Source organism: Ambystoma mexicanum, chromosome 3q, assembly GCF_040938575.1.
Source record: "Ambystoma mexicanum isolate Mex_15411 chromosome 3q, UKY_AmexF1_1, whole genome shotgun sequence".
NCBI lineage: Eukaryota > Metazoa > Chordata > Amphibia > Caudata > Ambystomatidae > Ambystoma > Ambystoma mexicanum.
Genome location: NC_090926.1, coordinates 887,292,429 through 887,315,853, shown reverse-complemented (window position 1 = coordinate 887,315,853; position 23,425 = coordinate 887,292,429). Strand labels below are relative to the sequence as shown.

At 51.0% G+C, this 23,425-nt stretch overlaps 1 protein-coding gene across 6 annotated transcripts in view; it reads left to right on the top strand.

Annotated features, from left to right (window-relative positions):
- BPTF (bromodomain PHD finger transcription factor) overlaps nt 1–23,425 on the top strand; it is a 2,119,711-nt gene that overhangs the window by 1,615,117 nt on the left and 481,169 nt on the right. For all 6 annotated transcript variants that reach the window (XM_069655028.1, XM_069655026.1, XM_069655024.1 and 3 more), the window contains one exon: nt 22,063–22,145. In XM_069655028.1, coding sequence (XP_069511129.1) covers nt 22,063–22,145 — 83 coding nt within the window. The remainder of the gene's footprint in view (nt 1–22,062; nt 22,146–23,425) is intronic.

Below are 23,425 nucleotides of genomic sequence, written 5' to 3'. Positions count from 1 at the left end.
ACCCCAAGCTATTAATTCTGAATTCCTCTCCTTCTATGAATCTCTATATGCCCAAACGGATAGCGCCACAACATCGGAAATAGAGGCCTACTTGGATAGGCTCCCCCTCTCATTCCTCTCCCCGAAACCGCTGGCTCCCTTGAGAATCCATTCACCCCCGAGGAGCTCTCGGAAGCTATAGACTCGCTCTCTTCAGGCAAATCCCCGGGATCAGATGGAATTCCCGTCGAATTTTACAAACACTTTAAATCACTCCTACTCCCTCGCTTGATGGCCCTCTGGGAAGAGTCCGTGGAAGTAGGTCAGTCGCCCCCCCCTCGCTCTGCAAAGCAATAATAACAGTCCTGCTAAAACCTGGTAAGCCCCCTACTAAATGTGGCTCCTACCGTCCACTTTCCCTCATCAATTGCGATGTCAAGAACTTTGCCAAACTACTTGCCTTACGCCTTGCGCCCTATATGCCACACATTATTCATCCTGACCAAGCAGGATTTATCCCGGGACGCTCCACTTCCTTGAATCTGAGGCGCCTCTTGAACATCATAAGCAGAGTGAGTCCGAATGTCCAGGCGGTAGCTGCGACACTTGACATGCAAAAGGCTTTTGACTGTCTCGTGGAAGTATCTTTGACGAGTACTTGATAAATGTAGATTTGGCCCCACCTTCCTCTCCTGGGTCAGGCTACTCTACTCCAACCCTGTGGCCAGAGTTCGCACTGAGGATCGGTGCTCCCCTCTTTTTCAAATAGCTAGGGGCACGAGACAGGGCTGTCCCTTTTCCCCCCTAATCTTTGCTGTGGCAATAGAGCCATTTGCGGACATGCTTCGCCAATTTCATGCGCACAGGGGTCTGCGTACCTCTGGTTCCTCGGACATAAGTCTCCCTATATGCAGATGACGCCCTTCTTTTCATCCGCTCCCCTGACATTAATCTGGCCCCGATTTTAGAAGATGTTGCCCTCTTTGGTCGTATCTCCGGGCTCAAAGTGAATTGTTCTAAATCCACCCTGTTCCCACTCACGTCCAGCACAGTCCCCCCCTCCCCCCCTCCAGACACCCTGGGATTTGCATGGGCCCAATCTGTCTTCACCTAAAATACCTCACCAGTCTCACAATAAGGGCACTGGGCTGGAGCAAGCTCCGGCTCACTAGCTGGCAGCATAGGTATACTGAAGATGGTAGCATTACCCCAGCTTCTATACAGATTTGTCAATATCCCACAGTGGCCGGGTAGCGGGTTCTTCCAGGCATTGACACGCACCCTTAACACCTTCCTCTGGCATTTGGGCGCGGTCTGGCTTAAACTTAAGACTCTAACTGCCCCGATGGAGTCTGGTGGCTTCGCGGCTCCGTATTTCCTCAAGTACTGGCTGGTGGCTCAACTCCAACATACCGCATACTGGTTTAACGTGTCGAACCCCCCGCCCCACGTCAGGCTTGTAAAGTTATCAGTGAGCGACCGTGACATCCGATCCCTGGTGATCACGCCGATGCCACAGGTACTAAACTCACTTGACCCAGTGACCTGTACATCACTGGCTTTATCCAAAACGTGGCAACTGTTGGGCATCACCCACCCCTTTCATGGTAACCTACCACTTTGGAATTTCAAACCAGAGGTCCCACAAGTACCTCCCTCCATCGTTCGCCGGTGGGCAGAGGCGGGATATGAATAGCTCCGGGACATCTTTGAACAAGGCAATTTCATAGAGTGGCCGAACCTTCCACTGTCCCTGAGGCGGAGACCTTCCGCCTGGCTCCAATACTCGTCCATCCGGAAAATCCTTAAGCACAAATACCCGACCTTCCCCGCGTTACCACCTGATGAGCCTGCGCTTAGGGAACTGTCCTCACCCTCCCCCATGAGAGATAAAATTTCCAGACTTTACACATTGCTGCAGACCAGAACACCCCCCTTCTTACCAAACTAAAAAACACTTGGGAGGTTGACCTCGGACTGGAAATGACTGACGAATGATGGGCCCACATGTGCGCACGCACCCATGGGGTTCCCTTTAATTCCCGCTTTAAAATGATCCAATTCAAATTACTCCACAGGTACCATTACACCCCGACCAGACTTCATCGCATCTTGAATGATCTCTCTCCGAGGTGCCCCAGGTGCGGCTGCGACGACGCTGGTTATATTCATATGATCTGGGCCTGCCCCCAATTCACTCAATTCTGGGATGCAGTGTGCGCTACTATATCGGCTATCCTCGAACACCCCATCCCCAATGAGGTGTCTTTTTCACGACTTCTCAGAACTCCACCATGATTCTAGGAAACTGGCTGACCTCTGTATGCTACTTGCAGTGTGGTCCATCCTACTCTGCTGGCATCCTACTCTGCTGGCATCCTACTCTGCTGGCATCCTACTCTGCTGGCTACTGGCAGTGTGGTCCATCCTACTATGAGTAGGTGTGGTAGGCTCTGTCCTACCACACCTACTCATGCACAGTGGCTCAGAGCGGTCACATGGGCGTCGGACACCGAGGAATCCTGGGCGCTACAACGGCCCGCCCACTCCAGGCCTAGAGATATCTGGTTAAAGTTTCGTTCATACATGTCTCCTGCAGACACGGACTCAGGCCTTTCATCCCCAGCCCTCTCCCCTCGCCACTCCCCTTCTACTTCCTGAAATGCCTCCCCCTTAGCCCCGCGTCCACCTTGAATGTATCCCCTATGTGTACAAACTGATCGTCTCATTCGCTTTACTCATGTGTACTGCCTGCTTTTTGCTCTGATTGTATGTGCCCTGTGTGTAACTCACCTGTACCTGTGCTGCCAAGCTGAATAAATAAGTTTAAAAAAAAACAACTCTCTGTTTCCAATACTCTTGATATTCTTGCCCCTGTCATGAGGATATGACTGAAACCTACGAAAAAGTGCAACTCTTGGTACAACTCCGAACTGGCTGCCCTTAAACGCAAGTGCAGGGCCGCCTGAGCAGAAATGGGATTCCTTGGGCGCACTCCCTCTGACAAACTGGCCTGCTGCCTCCTCCAAAGGCAGAATAGACTCTGCATCCGGTCCAAGAAAAGAGTCTTTATTCAAACCTGCATCTCTGCGACATCCAATAACACGGCCAAACTTTTCAAAGTCTTCAGGGAACTAGCCAACCCTACCACAGGCGCCTCCACCATTGCACCCACCCAGGCCCTTTGCTCGGCCCTGGCTGCACACTTCACCTCAAAATCACAGGATATCATATCCTCGCTCTCTCTCTCTTTTTCCTCCCCACCTCATGCACCAACATCTCTTGTACCACCCTGGACCACCTCCACTCCTTCTCTCTTCCCTATCGCACCTGAGGAGGTCACTAGACAAGTCTGGTCTATGAAAGCCTTCTCCAAACAGGTGGACCCCTGTCCGTCCAAAGGTTTATAGTGATATTTTCAAATGGCATATTTTCGGGCAAGGTTTCGAATTAAAATGCATAAAAAGGGTATTTTAAAAAAAATACATATATTTTTTAATGGGGGGGGTCCACATTGACTCTCTCGCCCCAGCCTTGTGTAACGCTCACCTGATTCTCGCAGAGGCGCCGGTCTTGACTGGGCGACTACCGTATCTTCAAAGGTGATGTGTAGCACCCGGTTGGCTCTTTGGGCTGGACCTCTGTGCACTGTATGCCTGACGTGTAGAGTAAGATGTCTGCAGATAGAAAATAAGGGGTTAATGAACTGGGGTTATTGGGGTGTCCCTATCTCTTTCCTCTTCTCCTCTCCTGTAGACCCCCAAAGGTTAACGCTCTCACCTTAGGTAAGTGAATGCCGAGCTCTCCATCTGCCTCGGGACAGGGTGCTGTAACCAGTTTCTTCACTGGATAGGTAGCGCAGGCCTCTTGACTTCAGAGGACTGCTGTCCGTCGTTTACTGCACGAACGGTAAGTTTCGAGTCATTCAAATGTCTGTAAAGTCTTTAGTAATGATGTCTCTTGTTTTGCAGGGTTCCGGCGATGGCGGATGACGGGCTGAAGTGAGTTTAAGATGGAGCCCGTGTGATGAATAGAAGCGCCTGGAAGCACGTAAGTAAGCGCTTGTTGCCTGCTTCACAATGCGCTCTAACTGTCTTTTTATTTTGCAGGTACGAGTTCGGAGCGGCTGCAGGGTGCCGGAATACCCACTGGATTAGATGTGGAAAGGAGTAATGGCACGTGAGTATTAAAGTTCCCCAATGTCTTAAACGCACCTTGTTTTGTCTTTCAGATGCGGGATGCAGCGCCGAAGGCCTCCGGAGCGTGCGAAGAGTTGGTAAGCTTTTGTCTTTCAGATGCCGGAATGCAGTGTGAAGACCTCCGGAGCGCACAAAGAGTAGGTAAGCCTTTGCCTTTCAGATGCCGGAATGCTAACCTGTTCTTCCTTGTCTTTATAGGTGTTGCTGAAGACTGGATTCAGGATGGTAAGCCTTTGCCTTTCAGATGCCGGAATGCTAACCTGTTCTTTCTTGTCTTTATAGGTGTTGCTGAAGACTGGATTCAGGATGGTAAGCCTTTTTCCTTAGGCCCAGGACCGGATGCAGAAGACACGATGAGCGTTCTGCTGCAGAGGTTGCAGAATAACGCAAAGCAAGATTCATCCACCGGGTGTGGTTTAAATAGCCTCCTGTAATCTCCTTCCACAGCCACGCCTAGGTAAGAAAAGAGTTCCTGCTTTCCAGAAGAGTTCCAGTGTTCTGAATCTAGGGAGTGGCTCCAGCCCCACCCAACAGGAAAAGTAGTTCCAAACAGAAGGGGATCAGAGGCTCAACTGGCAGGCAAGTAAGCAGCATGGTCTGCTGCAGGTAAGTCCACCCAAGCATTATGAGCCCGGCGCTTCCTGCGCTGGGACTGGGCATATTTATGAGCCTGGTGCCACTGGCGCCAGGACTGGGTCCAAAAGGTCCCAATTGGGACTGGTTGGCACTCGGAACCTGGGTTATGGATCTGCTTCCAAGGGAGTTGGGAAAACCCTGACCTTTTGGAAGCAGAGATCATGACACCTTGGCGACCTCTGCAACCTCTCTTTCGCCACTGGAGTTTTCCCCACTGCTCTTAAGCACTCCCATGTACACTCTCTCCTCAAGAAAACCACCCGCTGACCCTTCCATTCCGGCAAACTATCGCACCATATCTATCACTCCTTTCCTGGGCAAACTCCTGGAGAAGTTGGCGATTTCCCAGCTTATCCTCCACACTGAATGTGTTGGCTGCTTCCATGACCACCAGTCCTACTTCAGACCATCTAGAGGCACAGAAACTGCTCTTCTGAACACCTGTGAAGAACTCCTCTCAAATCTTGATGCTAACTCTCCCTCTGTCCTCATTATACTCGACCTCTCCTCTGCCTTCGATACGGTGAACCACAACACCCTGATTACACGTCTCTGTGACACCATGGGCATCACTGATCAGGCCATGGCGTGGCTAACCTCCTTTCTCTCTGACTGCCCATCCCAGGTGGAACTGGGGTCTTTCCTCTCCCCATCACTCTCTCTACTTGCGGTGTCCCCCAGGAATCTAACCTTTTTCAATGGCTACATGGCCCCCCTGGCCCACATGATGGCCACCTTCACCTCCAACTTTCAGTGTTACGCGGATGAAACGCAGCTCTCCTTCAGGCTACCCTCGGCCTCTGCCTCTTCCTCACTTATACCCGACTGTCTGCAGTTCAGTCGTAGTGCGGCAAACAACCTCTGCCTCAATGCTAGTAAGACAGAGATTGTCCTCATCGGGACCTATGCTCCCTCCTTTCTCCAAGCAGAGATTTGGTGTAGATCTTTATCCTCTGCAGGTGCCTCCATACCTCCACATGTCTTGAGCCGGATCTCCTTAAATTCCGGAAACTCCTCAAGACTTTGCTCTTCGCCTCCTCCTTCTCTCGCTCCCTCCTCTGCTAACCACTTCTTTCTGCTCTCTTGCTCTCTCTTCTACTCAGTTTCGCTGACTGGCTGCCTGGTGTACCTTCAGAGACTTGCATGTCCCAAGCCTTCCTCTCCAGTCTCCTGCACTTACCCCCGGGCCTTGCACTTGCTGCAGCACTACTGCATTTCGGTTAGGACCCATGAGAGTGGTATCTCTCTGCACTTCACCCATCTTCTGATGGGACTGGGTGCACTTGTCCCTATTGCCCCCCGTCCCCACGCACTTCCTTCTCTGTTCACCTGCATAATCTGAATGTACCATACCTAGTAAGATATTTTTTCTCGTCTTCCCTTCTCATGCATGGTTGGGCTTTGAAACACTTGTGTATAAGCGCATAATAAATCAACGTAAAGAAGTCAGTCACGATTCTGTGTAGGCATGAGAGGCCACCTCCCTCAAGGAACACCACTGTGGAGAGCCAGGTATGCGGCATATGCATGGGAGGAGGGAGGTCAGGCCATGAGATAGCCTGGCTGAGAATCGAGATACCCTATGAAGCAGTGAGGGAACTGATAATCCCACAAGGGCTGTTCATCCTGATAACTCAGTCGGGCTGAGCACTGAGGTACCCCACAATGGGGTGAGAGCATTGATAATCCTAGAAGGGCAGAGAAGCCAGATAGCCATACCGGGCTGAGCATCGAGATACCCCACGAGGGGTGAGAGCATTGATAATCCCAGAAGGACTACAAAGCTGCGTAGTCAACTCCGGACTGTACCTCGAGATGCCCCACCAGGGGGCGAGAAAAACATCCCGAGATGGGTTCAGCAAGAGATGAGCTCGAAGCAAGGTGAGACACAAGATACCCTGAGCTGGAGTGAAAGACTGTACCATTTGCAAAACAGCAGGCACACCCAGACCAATAGAGCCTGCTATCTCTGATTAGGAGCATAAATATATATAGAGAGAGACATAAGACAGACTTGGCATTTGAATTATTTGACCTGCCAAGCCAGGCAGAGGGCTTGGGAGAAAGGATAAGAACATACAGGTGAAGGCCAGGAACAAGTACCACCAGAGAGAGAGAGAGTGAGTGGCCGGCAGAAAGGACCGTTTTGAACTGTATCACTAGAGCCGTAGTCTTTAAGAGAAGCAACACCTCTTTGGGGAGGGTCAGAAACAAACCACTACTAGCCAAATTAAAGGGGGACCAATTTTCCTAGGCCATGCTAATTAACTTTTTGTATTAGTGGTGGGGGCAGACGTTGGGTTAGATTAGGTTTGGACAGAGGACAGATTTTTATATAAGACTATGTGTTTGAGGAGAAATGTATTTGCTTGTGACATTATGGAAACATCATCATAGTAGTAGGGACAGGAGAGGCATTCTTTCCTTTAATAAAATTGACACGGTTAAAAAATGCCTTCTTGTCAGTCTCCTATGTCTGTCTTACCACAATGGTCGTGGCTCTTCTACCCCCAGAGAAACTACAAAATGTTGCTTTGTTTATATCGTGGCACCATTTATTGGGACGCTGAGTTCCCAGTAATTTTTGGGACATGATATATGTGAACGGATCACCACTATTTGCACTACAAGCTTATGAATGGTGGTTATGAGTTGCACGCTGTGTGTGGACTTTGCAAAAATCATGACAGAATTCTTATACATTGTGTATATTTTTTAGATTTTTAGTAAACTACACCTTTATTAGTTGCTATACTTTTAGAAAAGGAAAGCCAGGTTAGTGTTTTAGCACTACTGAGTAAAATATGCTACTACTCTTCGAATTTCATATTCATGATAGATTGAATAAAATCATACTTTATTTTCCTTTGTAATATCATTTCGAAGGGATTGTGTCCTCCGACGTATTCCTTATCTTTGATAATACGTTTCCAGCTTGCTGGCCTCGGAAATTTTTTCTGTAGAGGGCGCTGCGGGTCGACGTCCGCCAAGTCGATGTCCCTCGACGGCCACCGTATCGGCGCCGACGTCACCATGCCCATAAATAGCCACGCGCGGCGTCCGCTGCTCAGTTCCGTTTTTCCGCGCTTTGTGGGGCCTCGGAACATCGTTGCTCAGTTCAGTCAGATAATCTGATCTACATCTACTCGAATACCAACTGGTTCTCGATGGCATCTTCATCGGAACCGACAACGCCGCGATCCGGCTTCAAAAAATGTCGATAACGGATCCACACAGGATCTGCTTGTGGTGCTTGGGAGCCGAGCAGCATTGTTCGGAGTGTGAGGACTGCATGTCCATGACGGCGAAAGCCTTGAAGGAGCGCAAGGGGAAGCTCGAGAGAGGTAAGTCAGTCAAAACCTCCTCGAAAGTTTCTTCGGCCGAGGCATTCATCTCCTCCCCGTCGAAAACATTCCCATTCTAGATCTCGAAGTAGCTCCCACCATTCATCGAGATCAAGACACTCAAAGAAGAGATGTCGAAGATCCCCTTCCTCGTCGTCTTCTGCTTCCCCAGAAAGGGTCTCCTGCCCCACAAAACACAGCTCTCAGGCTGAGTGGGAGGAATTCAGGAAGAAAATGTTTGGCGTCTTCGAGAAAGCGGCCTCGTCCCCCTCGAATACAGCTGAGGGTGATACCCCGGGTGAAAAACCCAAAAAATCAAAACGCCGCGAGTCGCAGCACCCGGCGAAACATTCCACCCGAGAGCGTCACAGGCCATCGGGTAAAAAGGCACCGTCTTCGTCGTCGAAGATCCCTTCGACGCATGGATCGGCGCCATCGACGCAGTTGTCGAAGTGTTCTTCTTCGCATCGGTCGATCGACTCGACGCCAAAGACCACGGCTACTCCACAGCCAACGGTGATTCCAAGAGCCTCCGGCACGACGCCGAGACAGTCGTCAATGTCCTCGAGTAGGATCCTGATCCTCTCGAGTTCTTCGAGGCCTCTTCCGGTTTTCTCGACGCCGTTTTCAGAGCCTTCGAAGCCTGTTACATCGGCGTCAACGACATCGACGTTTTCTCGCCCAATAATGACGAATTTGGCTCCTTCTGCCTTAGAAATGGGGTTTATACCATTTCCGAGGTCAGAGTACCCTGGATTATCTTCAGTTTATGAAGAAGGGGAAGATTCTGACCAGTAAACCTTCAAGTTGCAGAGGACCACACTACCTGTTTCAGAGGATTTCACCTCTGAGGAAAGTAGGTTGAAAGACCTACAGGAGTCATTACATGAGGCAAGTGGGCTGGACACTTCCCCAGAAGTGGATTTTGTTAAGCCAGACCCAGGGGAACATGCCGAAACACCCTATAGAACCCTGATGGCAAGAATTATCGAATTCATAGGTTGGTCTGCACCTTCGCCTGTTTTTCAACAGGATGACCTGACAGACATATTAGACAAAGGTCCACAGGAGGTTCCTGTGGTCCCCTTCCATACAGCCTTACAAAGTAAAAATTGCATCTAACTGGGAAACTCCTGAAGTTATCCCTGCTGTCAATAAAAGATTATCAGCCAGGTATAGGTTAGCTGCTGCTGACCCTGAATACTTATCGAAACACCCGACTCCAGAGAGCCTGGTGGTCCAAGCGGCAACTTAATCAAGCAGCAGGACTGCTTACCCTACTGTCCCACAGGATAGAGACGACAAGAGGTACGATTCTATGGCAAAGAAAGTCTTCTCTGCTTGTAGTATGGCGTTGAAGTCCATCAACGCCACCTGTATGCTCGCCAGGTTCAGTCACACACTGTGGGAGTGTGCTTCATCAGTGGCTGACTGCATACCCGAAGCAGAGGAAAAGGAAGCCTTCCTTAACATTATTAAAGATGGCAAAGATGCCATGTGCGAATCACTTCAAACTGGCATCGATTCCGCTGACAGTATCAGCAGGGCCATGGCGGCAAGTACAACAATCTGCAGGCATGCGTGGTTGCGAAAGTCTGGCTTTGCTCCAGATGTACAGGCCAGACTTTTGAATATGTCCTTTGACGGCTCTTCATTATTCGGAAAAAAGTCTGATGACAGTCTGGAAAAGTTGCAGACATCTAAAGCAGCAGCAAAATCTTTAGGAGCTGCTATCCGCCAAACTCCTTTTCGCCCCTCAGGAACCTCTGGGAGAGGAAAGTCCTTTCGCTATTACTCCGCATTCGAGAAAGGCAGAGGACAGCCGGCTCAGAGGCCAAAGGAGATCCACCCGAGGTGGACGGGTCAAAGGTACTAAGGCCGCAGCAGGTGCCTCTTGCCCCTCGGCATCTGCATCAGCCGCCCCCAAACCACTCTGAGGTCTTTCCACACAAGACACCTGTAGGGGGCAGGTTAACTCACCATCTGATGGAATGGCAGGCTATAACGTCAAATGCTTGGGCATTGGAGACAGTTGCCCAGGGTTACTGCCTACCCTTTCAACACATCCCTCAGAGTCATCCACCGGGGAACAGCTCTCTAAAAGTTGCAGATCCACTCCTCTTGCAGGAAATTATAGACCTGCTAGAGAAAGGTGCCATAGAACCGGTACCTGTAGCGGACAGAAACAAGGGCTGGTACTCCCCCCTACTTTCTCATACCAAAGAATGATGGAGGACAGAGACCCATCCTGGACTTACGAGAATTGAACAAGTTCCTCGGGAAGGACAAGTTCAAGATGGTAACTCTCTCTCAGATCCTTCAGGCCCTCCAGCTCCAGGACTGGCTGGTATCTCTGGACCTTCAGGATGCTTATTTCCATGTGCCAATCCAACCCAAACACAGTAAATACCTGAGGTTCGCAATTGGCGACTCTCATTATCAATTTCGAGTTCTGCCATTTTGGCTGACCTCCGCCCGAGGGTCTTCACCAAGCTAATGTCGGTAGTGGCTGCGAGTCTAAGGAGGGAAGGGATCCACGTCTACCCCTACCTGGACGATTGGCTGATCAGGGCTGTATCTTCGGAACAAGCTCAAACCCAGCTAGATTATGTCTGCCACCTCCTTCACAAACTGGGCTTCTCCCTCAATTTAAAGAAGTCACAGATGATACCATCACAGAGACTCCAGTTCATTGGAGCGGTCCTGGACACTTCCCTGGGAAAAGCCTCACCACCAGAGGTGAGGGCTCAAGATATTCTGCAGATGGTCAACAAGTTTCAAAATGCCCAACGTCTCCCAGCCTTCGACTTTTTGAGGTTGCTAGGCCTCATGGCATCCTGCATCTTCCTTGTGCTAGAGGCTCGCCTGAGAATGAGATCTCTTCAGTGGGCACTGAGAACTCAGTGGTCGCAATTCTCAGGGAGAATGACAGATCTCCTCCGGATTCCGGACAAAGTAGCCTGCGACCTTCAATGGTGGGCCTATCCAGAGAACATCTTGAAAGGAGAACTGTTTTGGCAACCATGACCGGAGATTACAGTAGTCAAAGACGCCTCACTCACGGGGTGGGGAGCCCATGCCAACGACATGACCATCAGCGGTCGTTGGTCTCCATCGGGGTCCAGACTACACATCAACCTATTGGAGCTGAGAGCGATCAGACTAGCGCTGAAAGCTTTCCTGCCATCAGTACAAGGGAGAAATATCCTGATAATGACAGACAACACAGTGGCCATGCACTACCTCAACAAAAGAGGAGGCGTAGGGTCACTGCCACTGTGCAGAGAGGCAATGCAGCTCTGGTTTTGGGCAATTAGGGAAGGAATCTCTCTATCGGCAGTCCACCTAGCCGGAGAGAAGAACTTGACAGCGGACGCTCTGAGCAGGCAGAGCACAGTCTCCCATGATTGGGAGCTAGCTCAGGAAGTCCTTCAAGAGATCTTCGCCCTTTAGGGAACCCTTCAGGTGGATCTGTTCGCCACAAGCACCAACAGGAAGTGCGATCTGTTCTGTTCAAGGGAATTTCCCCCTAGAGGAGCTCTAGGAGACGCGTTCGTAGTGGACTGGGAGTTTCCACTCCTTTACGCATTCCCACCAGTCCCTGTTATTCCTCAAATGATCAGGAGATTGAGAAGATTCCAGAAAACCATGATCCTAATTGCCTCGGACTGGGCCAGGAGGACATGGTACCCGGACCTTCTAGATATGTCCATCTGTCCTCCAATCCGTCTTCCACTCAAAGAGAATCTTCTCTCGCAGAAGGGAGGTCAGGTTCTCCATCCAGACACCAGAACCCTCAACCTTCATGCTTGGCTTCTGAAAGGGTGTGGTACAAGGATTGGGATCTCCCTGATGACGTCATGGAGGTGTTGCTTTCGGCCAGAAGTCCAGCAACAAAGTCTTTATACCGCTGGCGTTGTAACAAATTTTGCAGCTGGTGTAGGGAAGAGAATATCGACCCGTTTTCATGTGGTACACCAACGGTGTTATCGTTTCTACTCTACTTGGCAAACTCAGGACTTCAAGTTGGCACTGTAAAAGGCTATCTCGCAGCGCTTTCAATCTTCAAGCGCACTGCGGAGGAAACATTGTATTTCAAACTACCTCTAATGATACAATTTCTCAAAGGATTAACTAATGTTTATCCTCCAAAACCATTCCAGGTTCCCTTATGAGACTTAAATTTAGTCTTAAACTTCCTAATGGGCACTCTATTCGAACCACTTCACTCTTGTTCGCTGAGATTTCTCACGCTTAAAACTGTCCTATTGGTAGTACTAACATCTGCTAGGAGGGTGAGCGAGCTACAAGCTCTCTCCTGTAAACCCCCACATACAATTTTCCCCAAAGACAAAGTTGTCCTACAGGTGAAGCCTAATTTCCTCCCAAAGGTGGTTTCTGAATTTCATATTACTCAGAAAATTACCTTACCTTCGTTCTACCCTCTTGCCCATCCGGGGAAAGACGAAGAAAGGCTACATAGGCTGGACCCAAGGCGAGCTCTCAGCTTTTACATCAGCAGAATGGCTAGGATCGGGCAAGCAGACCAACTGTTTGTAGGATACTCGGGTCACAAGTTGGGACTACCCATAACAAAACAAACCATTTCCAGGTGGATTATTTTGGCCATTCTGGAATGTTACATTCGAGGGAATTGGGTCCTCCGACGTATTCCATATCTATGACAGGTAATGTCCACAGCTGTGCTGCTTCGGAAAATCTTTGGCATCTGCGTCGATGACGTTGATGCGCCGTCCCCGAGGTCCTCCTCCGACGGCCGACGTCACCCGATGTGATAAGTAGGACGCACGACGCCCATAGCCTCCGTTCCATTTTTTCCGCGAACGTGTTCGCTTCGTGAATCTCGGTACGCCTCGACTCGTTGGAGTTTTCCTGTTTTTAATTCTCGGTTCGTTGAACCTATTCGGTTTGTTGTGAAGACCTGTTCGTGGCGATGTCTTCTTAGTCTTCAATCCCGCGTCCAGGCTTCAAGAAATGCAGGGACTGTGGGTCCAAGATGTCAGTCACGGACTCGCATGACGCCTGCCTCTGGTGCCTCAGGGAGGCCCAAGATACGGACTGTATCGACTGCCAGTCGCTCACGGCAAAGGCCTTCTGTCGGTAGGCCGGGTGTCTAAGCCCCGGAAGTCGAGGTCTGCGGGGCTTTCGACGGATGACTTGAGGGGCGACTCTCCGCATCATCGTCAGAAGTCAAGTGGGTCTCCTTCCAGGAGTCGGTCTCGCCACTCCTCCACCTCTTCGAGGCATTCCCGGAACCGCCGGCATAGTTCACCTTCCCAGTCCTCTTCCGAGGACTCCGCCCGTCGGCGGGTCGCTTATCCCTCCATGCAAGCGACACCGGAGGAATGGGCTTCCTTCGGGAAGCAGATGTTAGCGATTCTTGAATCGCAGGGCACCGGTCCGTCCACGCCTCCGAGTGGGGTCGGTCGGCACCGGTCGAGAGATACCGCTCGTACGCCTTCGGGCTCGGGTGGTCGGCACGGCTCGCGGGAGAGGTCTCACTCGGACAAGGGTAGCCGTTTTCGCCATGCCCGTTCCAGGTCCCGGTCCTCGACGTGCTCGAGACCGCGTGATCCTGTGCCGTCTTCAAAGAAGACGTCGACGCCTGTGGCGCCGAGGTCGACGACTATTTCTCTCGAGGCTCCGCCTCCGAGGGGGTCGTCGGCGCCTAGGTCGTCGAGAGACACGCTTGGAGCTCCGGGTTCGAGGCCTGTGTCGACGCCGCCGATGCTGGCGGCGCTGCAGCTGACGTCGACGCCGATTCGCTCGACGTCAAAGCCTTTTCTGTCGACGCTGGCACCAACTCGTTCGGCGCCCTCGACGCCTTTCGAGGCGGTGGTGTCGGAGGGGCCCCGTGGCACGGAGTTTGCCCCTAGAAAGGCTCTGGCTAAGGTCAGGCACTGCTTTGGTCCCCAGAGGTCTTCCTCTCCGCGCCTGGAGTACATTTCAGAGGGTGATGAAGGCTCTGATGGCGGCTTGGTTCCGGTTACGGTTCCCGATGAACTTATCTCGGGCCATGGCCAGTTTGATGACCTGCGGCAGTCGCTGCATGATGCCAGTGGACTGGACACCTCTCCGGAGGTGGAGTTTTGTAGGCCGGAGCCTGGCACTCATGCCGATTCTTCATATCGGCGCCTTATGTCTCGGGTCACCGAGTCCTTGGGTTGGTCAGCTCCCCCAGGGGAGTTCGTTCAGGATGATCTCACGGACATCCATGATCTCGGTCCCCCCACTGACCCGGTTTTGCCTTTTCATATGGCTCTGCAGAGAAGGGTGGCGGCGGCTTGGACTGCTCCGGAGAGTCTCCCGGCAGTGGGCAAGTCTTTGTCGTGAAAATACCGTCCAGCCAGTAGCGACCCCTGCTACTTGTCTAGGCACCCCACTCCGGAGAGTTTGGTGGTGCAGGCGGCTACGGCCCTGGCAAAGCAGGCGTCGTATCCTACCATCCCTCCGGATAGGGACGACAAACGTTTTGACGGCTTCGCAAAGAAAGTGTTTTCTTCGGGGGGTATGGCGCTTCAGGCGGCCAACTCGTTTCACACACATACTGTGGAACTGTGTTGCATTACCGGCTGAACATATTCCCGAAGGGGACGAACGGGATGGTTTCCTTGCTATGGTTCAGGATGGCAAGGATGCCATGTGTGAGGCCGTTCAGTCGGGTTTGGACTTGGCGGATTGTGTCAGCCGGTCCATGGCGGCGAGCACCGTAATGCGCAGGTTTGCGTGGTTGTGGAAGTCTGGGTTCGCTCCTGATGTGCAGTCCCGGCTCCTCAACATGCCCTTTGATGGTGAACACCTTTTTGGCAGCAAGGCTGACTAGAGCCTTGAGAGGTTGCAGACCTCCAAAGCTGCAGCGAAGTCGTTGGGCGCTGCAGTTCGCCAACCTCTGCCTTTTCGTCCTAGGGGACAGCAATGGCGGGGAGGTTCCTTTCACTATTGCTCGTCCTTCAGTAAAGTGAGGGGAGCTAGCAGTCATAGAGGCCATCGTAAGAGTGCAAGAGGTGGAAATAAATGTACTCGAGGTGCCAAGGCCGCTCGGGCAGTTGCCTCTTTGCCCTCGGGCAACGCCGCAGCCGCTACCACTCAGTCATGAGGCCAGGTCCCATGGTTCGCCGGTTGGGGGAAGGCTGGCGCAGCATCTTGTAGAGTGGCAAGCCATTACTTCAGATGTGTGGGTTCTGGAGATCATAACCCACGGCTACTGTCTTCCTTTTCGGCAGAGGCCTCACGACAATCCACCAGGGAGCCTCTCTTTGAAGAGTCCGGATCCGCTCCTTGCGCAGGAAATTCAAGCCCTGCTGGAGAAAGGCGCCATAGAACTGGTGCCTGTAGCGGAGAGGAACAAGGGATGGTATTCCCCTTATTTTTTGATATCGAAGAAAGACGGGGGATTGAGACCCATCATGGACTTGCGCGGTTTGAACAAACTCCCCAGGAAGGACAAGTTCAAGATGGTGACTCTTTCAAGTCCTCCAGGCCCTTCAACTTCAGGACTGGTTGGTGTCTCTCGACCTCAAGGATGCTTACTTCCATGTGCCGATCCATCCCAAGCACAAGAAGTACCTGAGGTTCGTGGTTGGCGACTCGCACTTTCAGTTTCGGGTCCTGCCATTCGGATTGACCTCCGCCCCGAGGGTTTTCTCCAAGCTTATGGTGGTGGTGGCAGCGCATCCCAGGAAAGGGGGGATTCACGTCTACCCCTACCTGGACGATTGGTTGATCAGGGGGAGCTCTCCCGAGCAAGTCCTGGATCATCTGTCCGTCACCTGCCACTCCCTTCACAGGCTGGGCTTCTCCCTCAATTTAAAGAAGTCCCATTTGACACCAATGCAGTGGCTCCAGTACATCGGAGCAGTGCTCGACACGTCCCTGGGGCAGTGGTTTCCTCCTCAGGTGAGGGCTCTTCACATTCAGCAGATGGTGCAAAAGTTTCATTTGGCCCAGGATCTCCCAGCGTCCGAGTTCTTGAGACTGCTCAGCCTCATGGCATCCTGCATTCTTCTGGTGCCAGAGGCTCGTCTGCGGATGAGATCTTTGCAGTGGGCACTCAAGCTCCAGTGGTCTCAGTCCTCCGGCAGGCTGTCGGACCCTGTTCAGGTGTGCCCTCGGTGGCCCGGGACCTTCTGTGGTGGGCCGTCGAGGGCAATCTGATGAAGGGGGCCCCATTTTGGCTGCATTGGCCGGAGGTGACGATCGTGACGGAATCATCCCGCAGGGGATGGGGAGCTCATGCCAACGAGTTGACAGTCAGCGGTCGTTGGTCTCTGTCGGAGTCCAGACTCCATATCAATCTGTTGGAGCTGAGGGCCGTCAGGCTAGCCCTGAAGGCTTTTCTGCCGACTGTGCGCGGAAAGAGTGTCCTGATTCTAACAGACAACACGGTGGCCATGCACCACCTCAACAAAAAGGGGAGGGCAGGGTCACCTCCGCTGTGCAGGGAGGCGATGCAACTCGAATTCTGGGCCATCCAGCAGGAAGTTTCGATCTCGGCTGTTCATCTGGCCGGATACGACAATGAGACGGCGGACGCTCTGAGCAGGCAGAGCTCGATCTCTCAGGAGATTCTCCTGGAGAACTTCGCCCTTTCGGGAACACCTCAATTGGATCTCTTCGCCTCCAGTGTCAACCGGAAGTGCGAAAGGTTTTGCTTGCGGGAATTTCCTCCAAAAGGAGCTTTAGGAGACCCGTTCGTGGTGGAGTGGTCATTCCCACTGCTGTACGCGTTTCCTCCAGTCCCTGTCATCCCGCAAGTGCTGCGGAGGTTCGGTTCTCGGATGATCCTCATTGCTCCCGGACCTTCTAGACTTGTCCATCTGCCCTCCACGTCGTCTTCCCTACCGGGACGATCCCCTCTCACGGAAGGGGGGTCAGGTTCTCCATCCAGAGGTCAGATCCCTCAATCTTCACGCTTGGCTTCTGAAAGGTTGAGGTATAAGGATTGGGACCTCCCTGAAGACGTGATGGAGGTGTTGCTCTCGGCCAGGCGGCCGGCAACTAAGTCTCTTTACCGTTGCCGTTGGAGAAAGTTCTGCGACTGGTGCAGAGTTCAGAATGTGGATCCTTTTGAATGTGACATTCCCATGGTTCTGTCTTTTTTGCTTTCTTTGGCCCACAGGGGCTTGCAAGTGGGGACCATTAAAGGTTACCTGGCGGCGCTGTCCATATTTAAGCGCTCGTCTGAAGAGTGTTCCTATTTTAAAATTCCTTTAATTTCGCAGTTTTTGAAAGGGCTCACTAATGTGTTCCCTCTGTCACCTTTTCTGGTGCCAGGTTGGGATTTGAACCTTGTTCTTGGATGCTCCGTTTGAGCCTTTACATTCTTGCCCTTTGAGACTGTTAACTCTGAAAACTGTGTTTTTAGTTATGGTTACTTCCGCTCGCAGAGTGAGTAAGTTACAGGCACTTTCAGTTAAGCCACCCTTCACTGTGTTTCATAAGGACAGGGTTGTCCTTAGAGTTCGTCCTCCTTTTCTTCCAAAGGTGGTTTCGGAATTTCATTTGAGCCAGAAGGTTGTTCTTCCGGCGTTCTATCCTCCTCCACATCCTGGTAAGGAAGAGGAGAGGCTCCATAGGCTTGATCCTAGGAGAGCGTTGAGCTTTTATATTTCGCGCATGTCCCGGGTCAGAGTGGACGATCAACTTTTCATTGGTTACGCTGGAAAGCGTTTGGGACAAGCTGTGACGAAACAGACTTTGTCTCGTTGGATTATTTTAGCTATCTATGAGTGTTACCGCTTGGCTGGTAAGGATCCTCCGGCTGGCTTGCGGGCCCATTCTACCAGGGGAGTGGCTGCGTCTACTGCTCTGCAGAGGGGAGTTCCTATTCGTCACATCTGTGATGCAGCCACCTGGGCTTCAGTGCATACTTTTGTACGTCACTACTCCCTCGATTCCATCAGAGGGCAAGATCTGGCCTTTGGCAAGGCAGTTCTCTCTTCCGCAATTTGATTGGGTATGCTAAATTTGTATTCTAAATTCTTTCCCACCTCCTTGCTTGGTACTGCTTTGGGATTCTGTCATAGATATGGAATACGTGGAGGACCCAATGCCCTCAAAGAACAAGTTACTTTCTTACCTGGTAACGTTCTTTCGATGGGATGGTCCGACGACGTATTCCAGATCGCTCCCTCCCTGCCTTCCCCGCTGCAGAATTTCTTTTGCGATTGCAGCTTGCGTTCCGCAAGGCCTTGTGTGTCTGACTGGCAGAAAACTGGTGGCACACGTTCTGGGAAAAAACTATAACTGAGGCTATGGGCGTTGTGTGTCCTACTTATCACATCGGGTGATGTCGGCCGTCGGAGGTGGTCCTCAGGGACAGCGCATCGACGTCATCGACGCAGGACGCAGTCGCCAAAGATTTTCCGAAAAAGCACAGCTGTGGACATTACCTGTCATAGATATGGAATACGTCGTCGGACCATCCCATCGAAAGAACGTTACCAGGTAAGAAAGTAACTTGTTCAACTGGCAGGGAAAGAGCCACCCCAAAATCTTAGGGCTCATTCAACCAGGGGTATCGCAGCCTCTTAGACTCTCCAATGAGGGGTACCGGTCAGAGACATATGTGCGGCTGCCACATGGTCGTCCGCACATACATTCACAAAATTTAACAACCTGGATTCCTCCACTAGTCAAGAGACCAGATTTGGCAAGGCCCTATTACATTCGGTCCATCCTAAAGGGATACATAACATTCTTACTCCCACCTCCAATTACATGCCACTGCTATGGGAGTCTATCAAAGATAAGGAATACGTCGGAAAACACAATCCCTTCGAAGAACAAGTTACTTCTTACCTTTTAACGTTCTTTCGACGGGATGTTCCTCCGACGTATTCCTTATCGCCCCTCCCATCCATCCCCGCAGTAATACTTCCCTTGTGGTTGCAGCTTACGCTCCTTCAAGGTCAATAACCAATTCAGGCATGACTTTTCTTATGCTGCAAAACGGAACTGAGCAATGGACGCCGCACGTGGCTATTTATGGGCATGGTGACGTCGGCGCCGATACGGTGGCCGTCGAGGGACGTCGACACGCAGCGCCCTCTACAGAAAAAATTTCCGAGGCCAGCAAGCTGGAAATGTATTATCAAAGATAAGGAATACGTCGAAGGAACATCCCGTCGAAAGAACGTTACAAGGTAAGAAGTAACTTGTTCTTCTCCAGCATGGGGTCTTACACGGATTCACATGCTCATGAATATTCCTCGCCTTCATGCTCAGAATCCTTGAAAAAGAATGCAGTTTAGCTTTAAACTATCTGTGTCCTTTGGGTCATGCTGCCCCCGGCCATTGACACTTGTCCTCCTGAGCTCTACCACGGTGGCCATCTTCAGATTTTACAGCACATTTCAATTGTTGGGAGTCCTTGTGCTTTGCTCCTCAGAAATCATTTGTTTTTTTGCTATTCTGTGAAGAAATCTTCCATTTCTTCATCAGCAAATCACGCAGCGACTACCTGCAGTGGGTACCCGTTGCCAGCAAAGATCTTTCATCCACTGTTGGATCTTAAGCCTGTCGCACCACATGCCCAGGCTTGGGCCTCCACCTCGGCATCTCGACAATGGCGGATGCCACGAAGAAAAGCCTCTTCAGGTCCTGTGGAATCTGTGGAAGAAGATCTTCGAGGATCAGCACCTCCAGTGCATTTACTTTCTTCCGACCACAACGCAAATGGATGCTCAATCTGTCAATCCTTTTCGTCGAACACTCGTAAGGACCGCCACCGGAGGTTGGTGGCATGGATCACGGAAGGTAAAACCTCTGATGCAACCTCCGGGTGTAGTCATGCCTCTTCCAAGGCTAGCAGGTCCACTGAGCGTACACTCTCTGGTAAGAAGAGGATGCTTCCCTGGTGAAACAGAACATGGCATGCTCCCCCGCTCTCTCTCTCTCTGGAAACCCAGTCTCTGTGGTATTCAGCCATTCTTCATTGCATGTTTCTCATCCCTTTTCACCTGGCAGGTGTCAAGAACACCATTGCGGACTCTCATCAGGGAGTTGCGGTCCTGCCACAAATGAGAGCTTCAGCAAGCGTAAGTGTGGCACCTCTTAAGCGAATGGGGTCTTCCTCAGATTGACCTCTTTGTGACAGCTGCCAACTCCAGATGTCAGAGGTTTTCCAGCAGATATCCTGAGCAAAGGAGCCTAGGGGGATGCCTTCTCGTTTCCCTGGGAGGGTTTCTTCCTCTATGCTTTCCCACCAATTCCTCTGCTATGACATGTGATCAACACCCTCGGACGTTGCCGCTGCAGGATGATCAGACGTGATCACGGTAAACCTGGTACTGACCTTTTCCATCTGTCTGTGGTTCCGGCCATTCAACTGCCTCCACGTCCCAACCTCCTCTCCAGAGAAGGAGGTTTAATCCTGCACCACGACCCAGCGTTGCTGAACCTCACGGCCTGGCTCCTGCAGCCTCAGAATTTGGACACTATTCTTTGCTTTTGAAATGCAAGAAGATCCTGGCTAAGGCCAGGGCTCCCTCTGCGTTGACTTGCTACAGGCACAAATGGAAGTGCTTTACGATGTGGTGCCGGGCCGGATGATTTCGCTGCTGCACGTGACTGCCCTGCAGTTCCTCTCGTACCTGCTCTCAGTGGCAAATGCTGACCTACCCATGCATCTAACCAGGCCAACGTGGCTGACATATCCCGGTACACATGGGCTCCAGGTAAGCTCTCCCTATGGTTGCACATGCTCGTTAAGGAGTTCCTCACAGGTCTCTTCAGAACGTTCCCGCCGGTAGGAGCTCCTGCGCCAGTGTGGGACCTGAACGTACTACTGTCTAAACCGATGGGGCCTCCGTTTGAACCAATGCATCATGCCCCTTTGAAGTTTGTCATGTAAAACCGCCTTCCTGATGGCGATCAACTTCACCAGGCGGGTAGGGGAGATTCAGATCCTCTCCTATTAGCCTCCGTATTTGTCCTTGAACGCCACTTAGGTGGTTCTGCAAACTCGAAATGGGAAGGCTATGTCTAAGGCTTTCATCTCCAGGTGGCTCTCCGGCTGTATCCTGCATTGCCATTGTCTGGCCAACAGGCCGCTTCCAGGCCTTACTCCACCAGAGGAATTGCTGCGACTGTGTTTCTCTCTAGTTTTTCCCCTGCTTGACATCTGCAGGGCTGCTACGTGAAGGTCTACTCACACCTTCACAAGATTCTACTGTCTCGACAGGGATTCCAGGGACGAGTCCTGGGTCGGCCAAGCGGTGCTGCGCATCCTTTTTGTTAGAGGTGTGAGCCTTGCCACCTCCAGTGGTTGTATATATGTTCTCCTGTGTAATCGTATTCATGAGCATATGAATCTATGCAAGACCCCATGAGTGTTGCATAGATTCACCTGCGAACCCTCCCTCCTACCCCACTGTGGCTCTTCTTGGTTCATCCTGCCACTTTACGTGCGCTACCAAATCTGAAGATGGCCACCAGGGTTGGAGCTGAGGAGGACGAGTGTCATTGGCTGGGGGCAGTATGACCCAAAGAACACTAAAGGCCATAGAGGAGAAGAGCAGTTTTAGTTTCAAGCTAAATTGCTTTATTTTTTACTGAGGATTCCCAGCCTGACGAATATTCATGAGCATGTCCATGCAAGGCCCATGCTGTAAAACCAGAGTTACTTATACCATAGAATTCCTTCCTTATTAAATGTGTTGAGAACTCAAAATATGCCAAATGATTCTCTGCGGATTGTTGCTGTGGAGTATAATAGAAAATATATCAGAAGTGATATAATTATCATTTTCTTGAATAAATATAATTAACAACATGCAAAAATGTTTTTGGGAAATTGACTGTTTTCAACAACAAAACATTGACTAAATGTATTGAAATTTATTTTAATTCGTACACATGATTAGTTTTTTTTGTATTGATAGGTGGTTATGAAGCAGAATGCTGTAATAGAGCACTTAAAACAGAAGAAAACGCTGACACCTGCAGAGCGAGAGGAAAACCAAAGGTAGGAACGCGCACTAACATTCAGGTAGCTGAAATGGTTTTTCAAAAAAATGTGCTCCAGAAATCACAAGTTTACTTTAGCTACCATACTACCTTTTCTTGTGTTTGATATATGAAGACTTTATATTTTTTATTTATATCGCGCTCATACACAAGTGGTTCAGAGCACGACCAGGCAAAGGGAAGGGACCAGGGAAGAACAAAAATAGCGATATTACTAGGCCCAGAACGTGCAAGTGCATGGAAAAGGGAAGAAGGGGGAAAGTGAGTGGAAGGGAAAGAAGTGTAAAGTGTGGAACAGAATAAATAATAAGTGAAATAAATGAATGCAGGGAAAAATGGTAGTGCAGCTAGCAAGTGGGAAGTGCATGATTAGTCAGGGTATATCTGATGAGGGCAGAAGAGTGGGGGACTGTATGGGTACAGATCCCAGTGCCAGGGGTGGCCCAGAGGCAGTGCAGGAGGGAGGCAGGGTGAGCAGGTACCTGGGCCTGAGGAACAGAGGGTGGTCAGGTGCACAGTGCTGATAGAGAGAAACAGATCAGCAGGGGAGAAGAGGGGCACAGGCAAAATCGAAGAGGAAGGTTTTTAGGTGCTTTCGAAACCAGAGATGGTTCTCCAAGTTTCAAGGTGGACGGGAGGACCCAGCCGAAGACGGAGATCTGCCCCCAGCTTGTTTCTTTGAAAAACGACTGACCCTGAGGCAGTTAGAAGTAGAGGAGTGAAGGGTTCGAGGGGGGAGGTATTTACGAGAGGGATAGTTGAAGGTATTTTGGTCACAGGCCCCAGAAAGCCTTGTGGACAATGCAAAGGGTTTAAAATGTAATCCTTGCATCCACAGGGAGCCAATGGAGGGATTTCAGAGCTGGAGAGATACGATCCCAGTTCTTGAGGCCAAGGACAAGTCTTGCAGTCCTGTTCTGGATTAGTTGTAAAGGGCGAAGAGTGGAGTCAGGTATATTTAGAAAGAGGCTGTTACCGTAGTCCAACCTAGAGAGAAACAGACATTGGGAGACCTGGGGTAAGGAGAGGTAAGGCAGAGTACTTCTGAGGTGCAGTAAGAAGTTTGACTTTTTAGAGACGTCACAAAGATGTGTGCGTAGAAGGAGAGTGTGGAGTCAAAGATGACCCTGGGATTTTTAGCCTCGCAGGTAGGGGTTGGAGGATGGCCAAGGGAGGCCGGCCAGAGAGTGAGGGGAAAGGATGGTGAAGGTGTACCATTGAGAAGGATCTCAGTCTTGTTAGCATTTAGACAAAGATCGTTGGTGGCAGACCAATTTT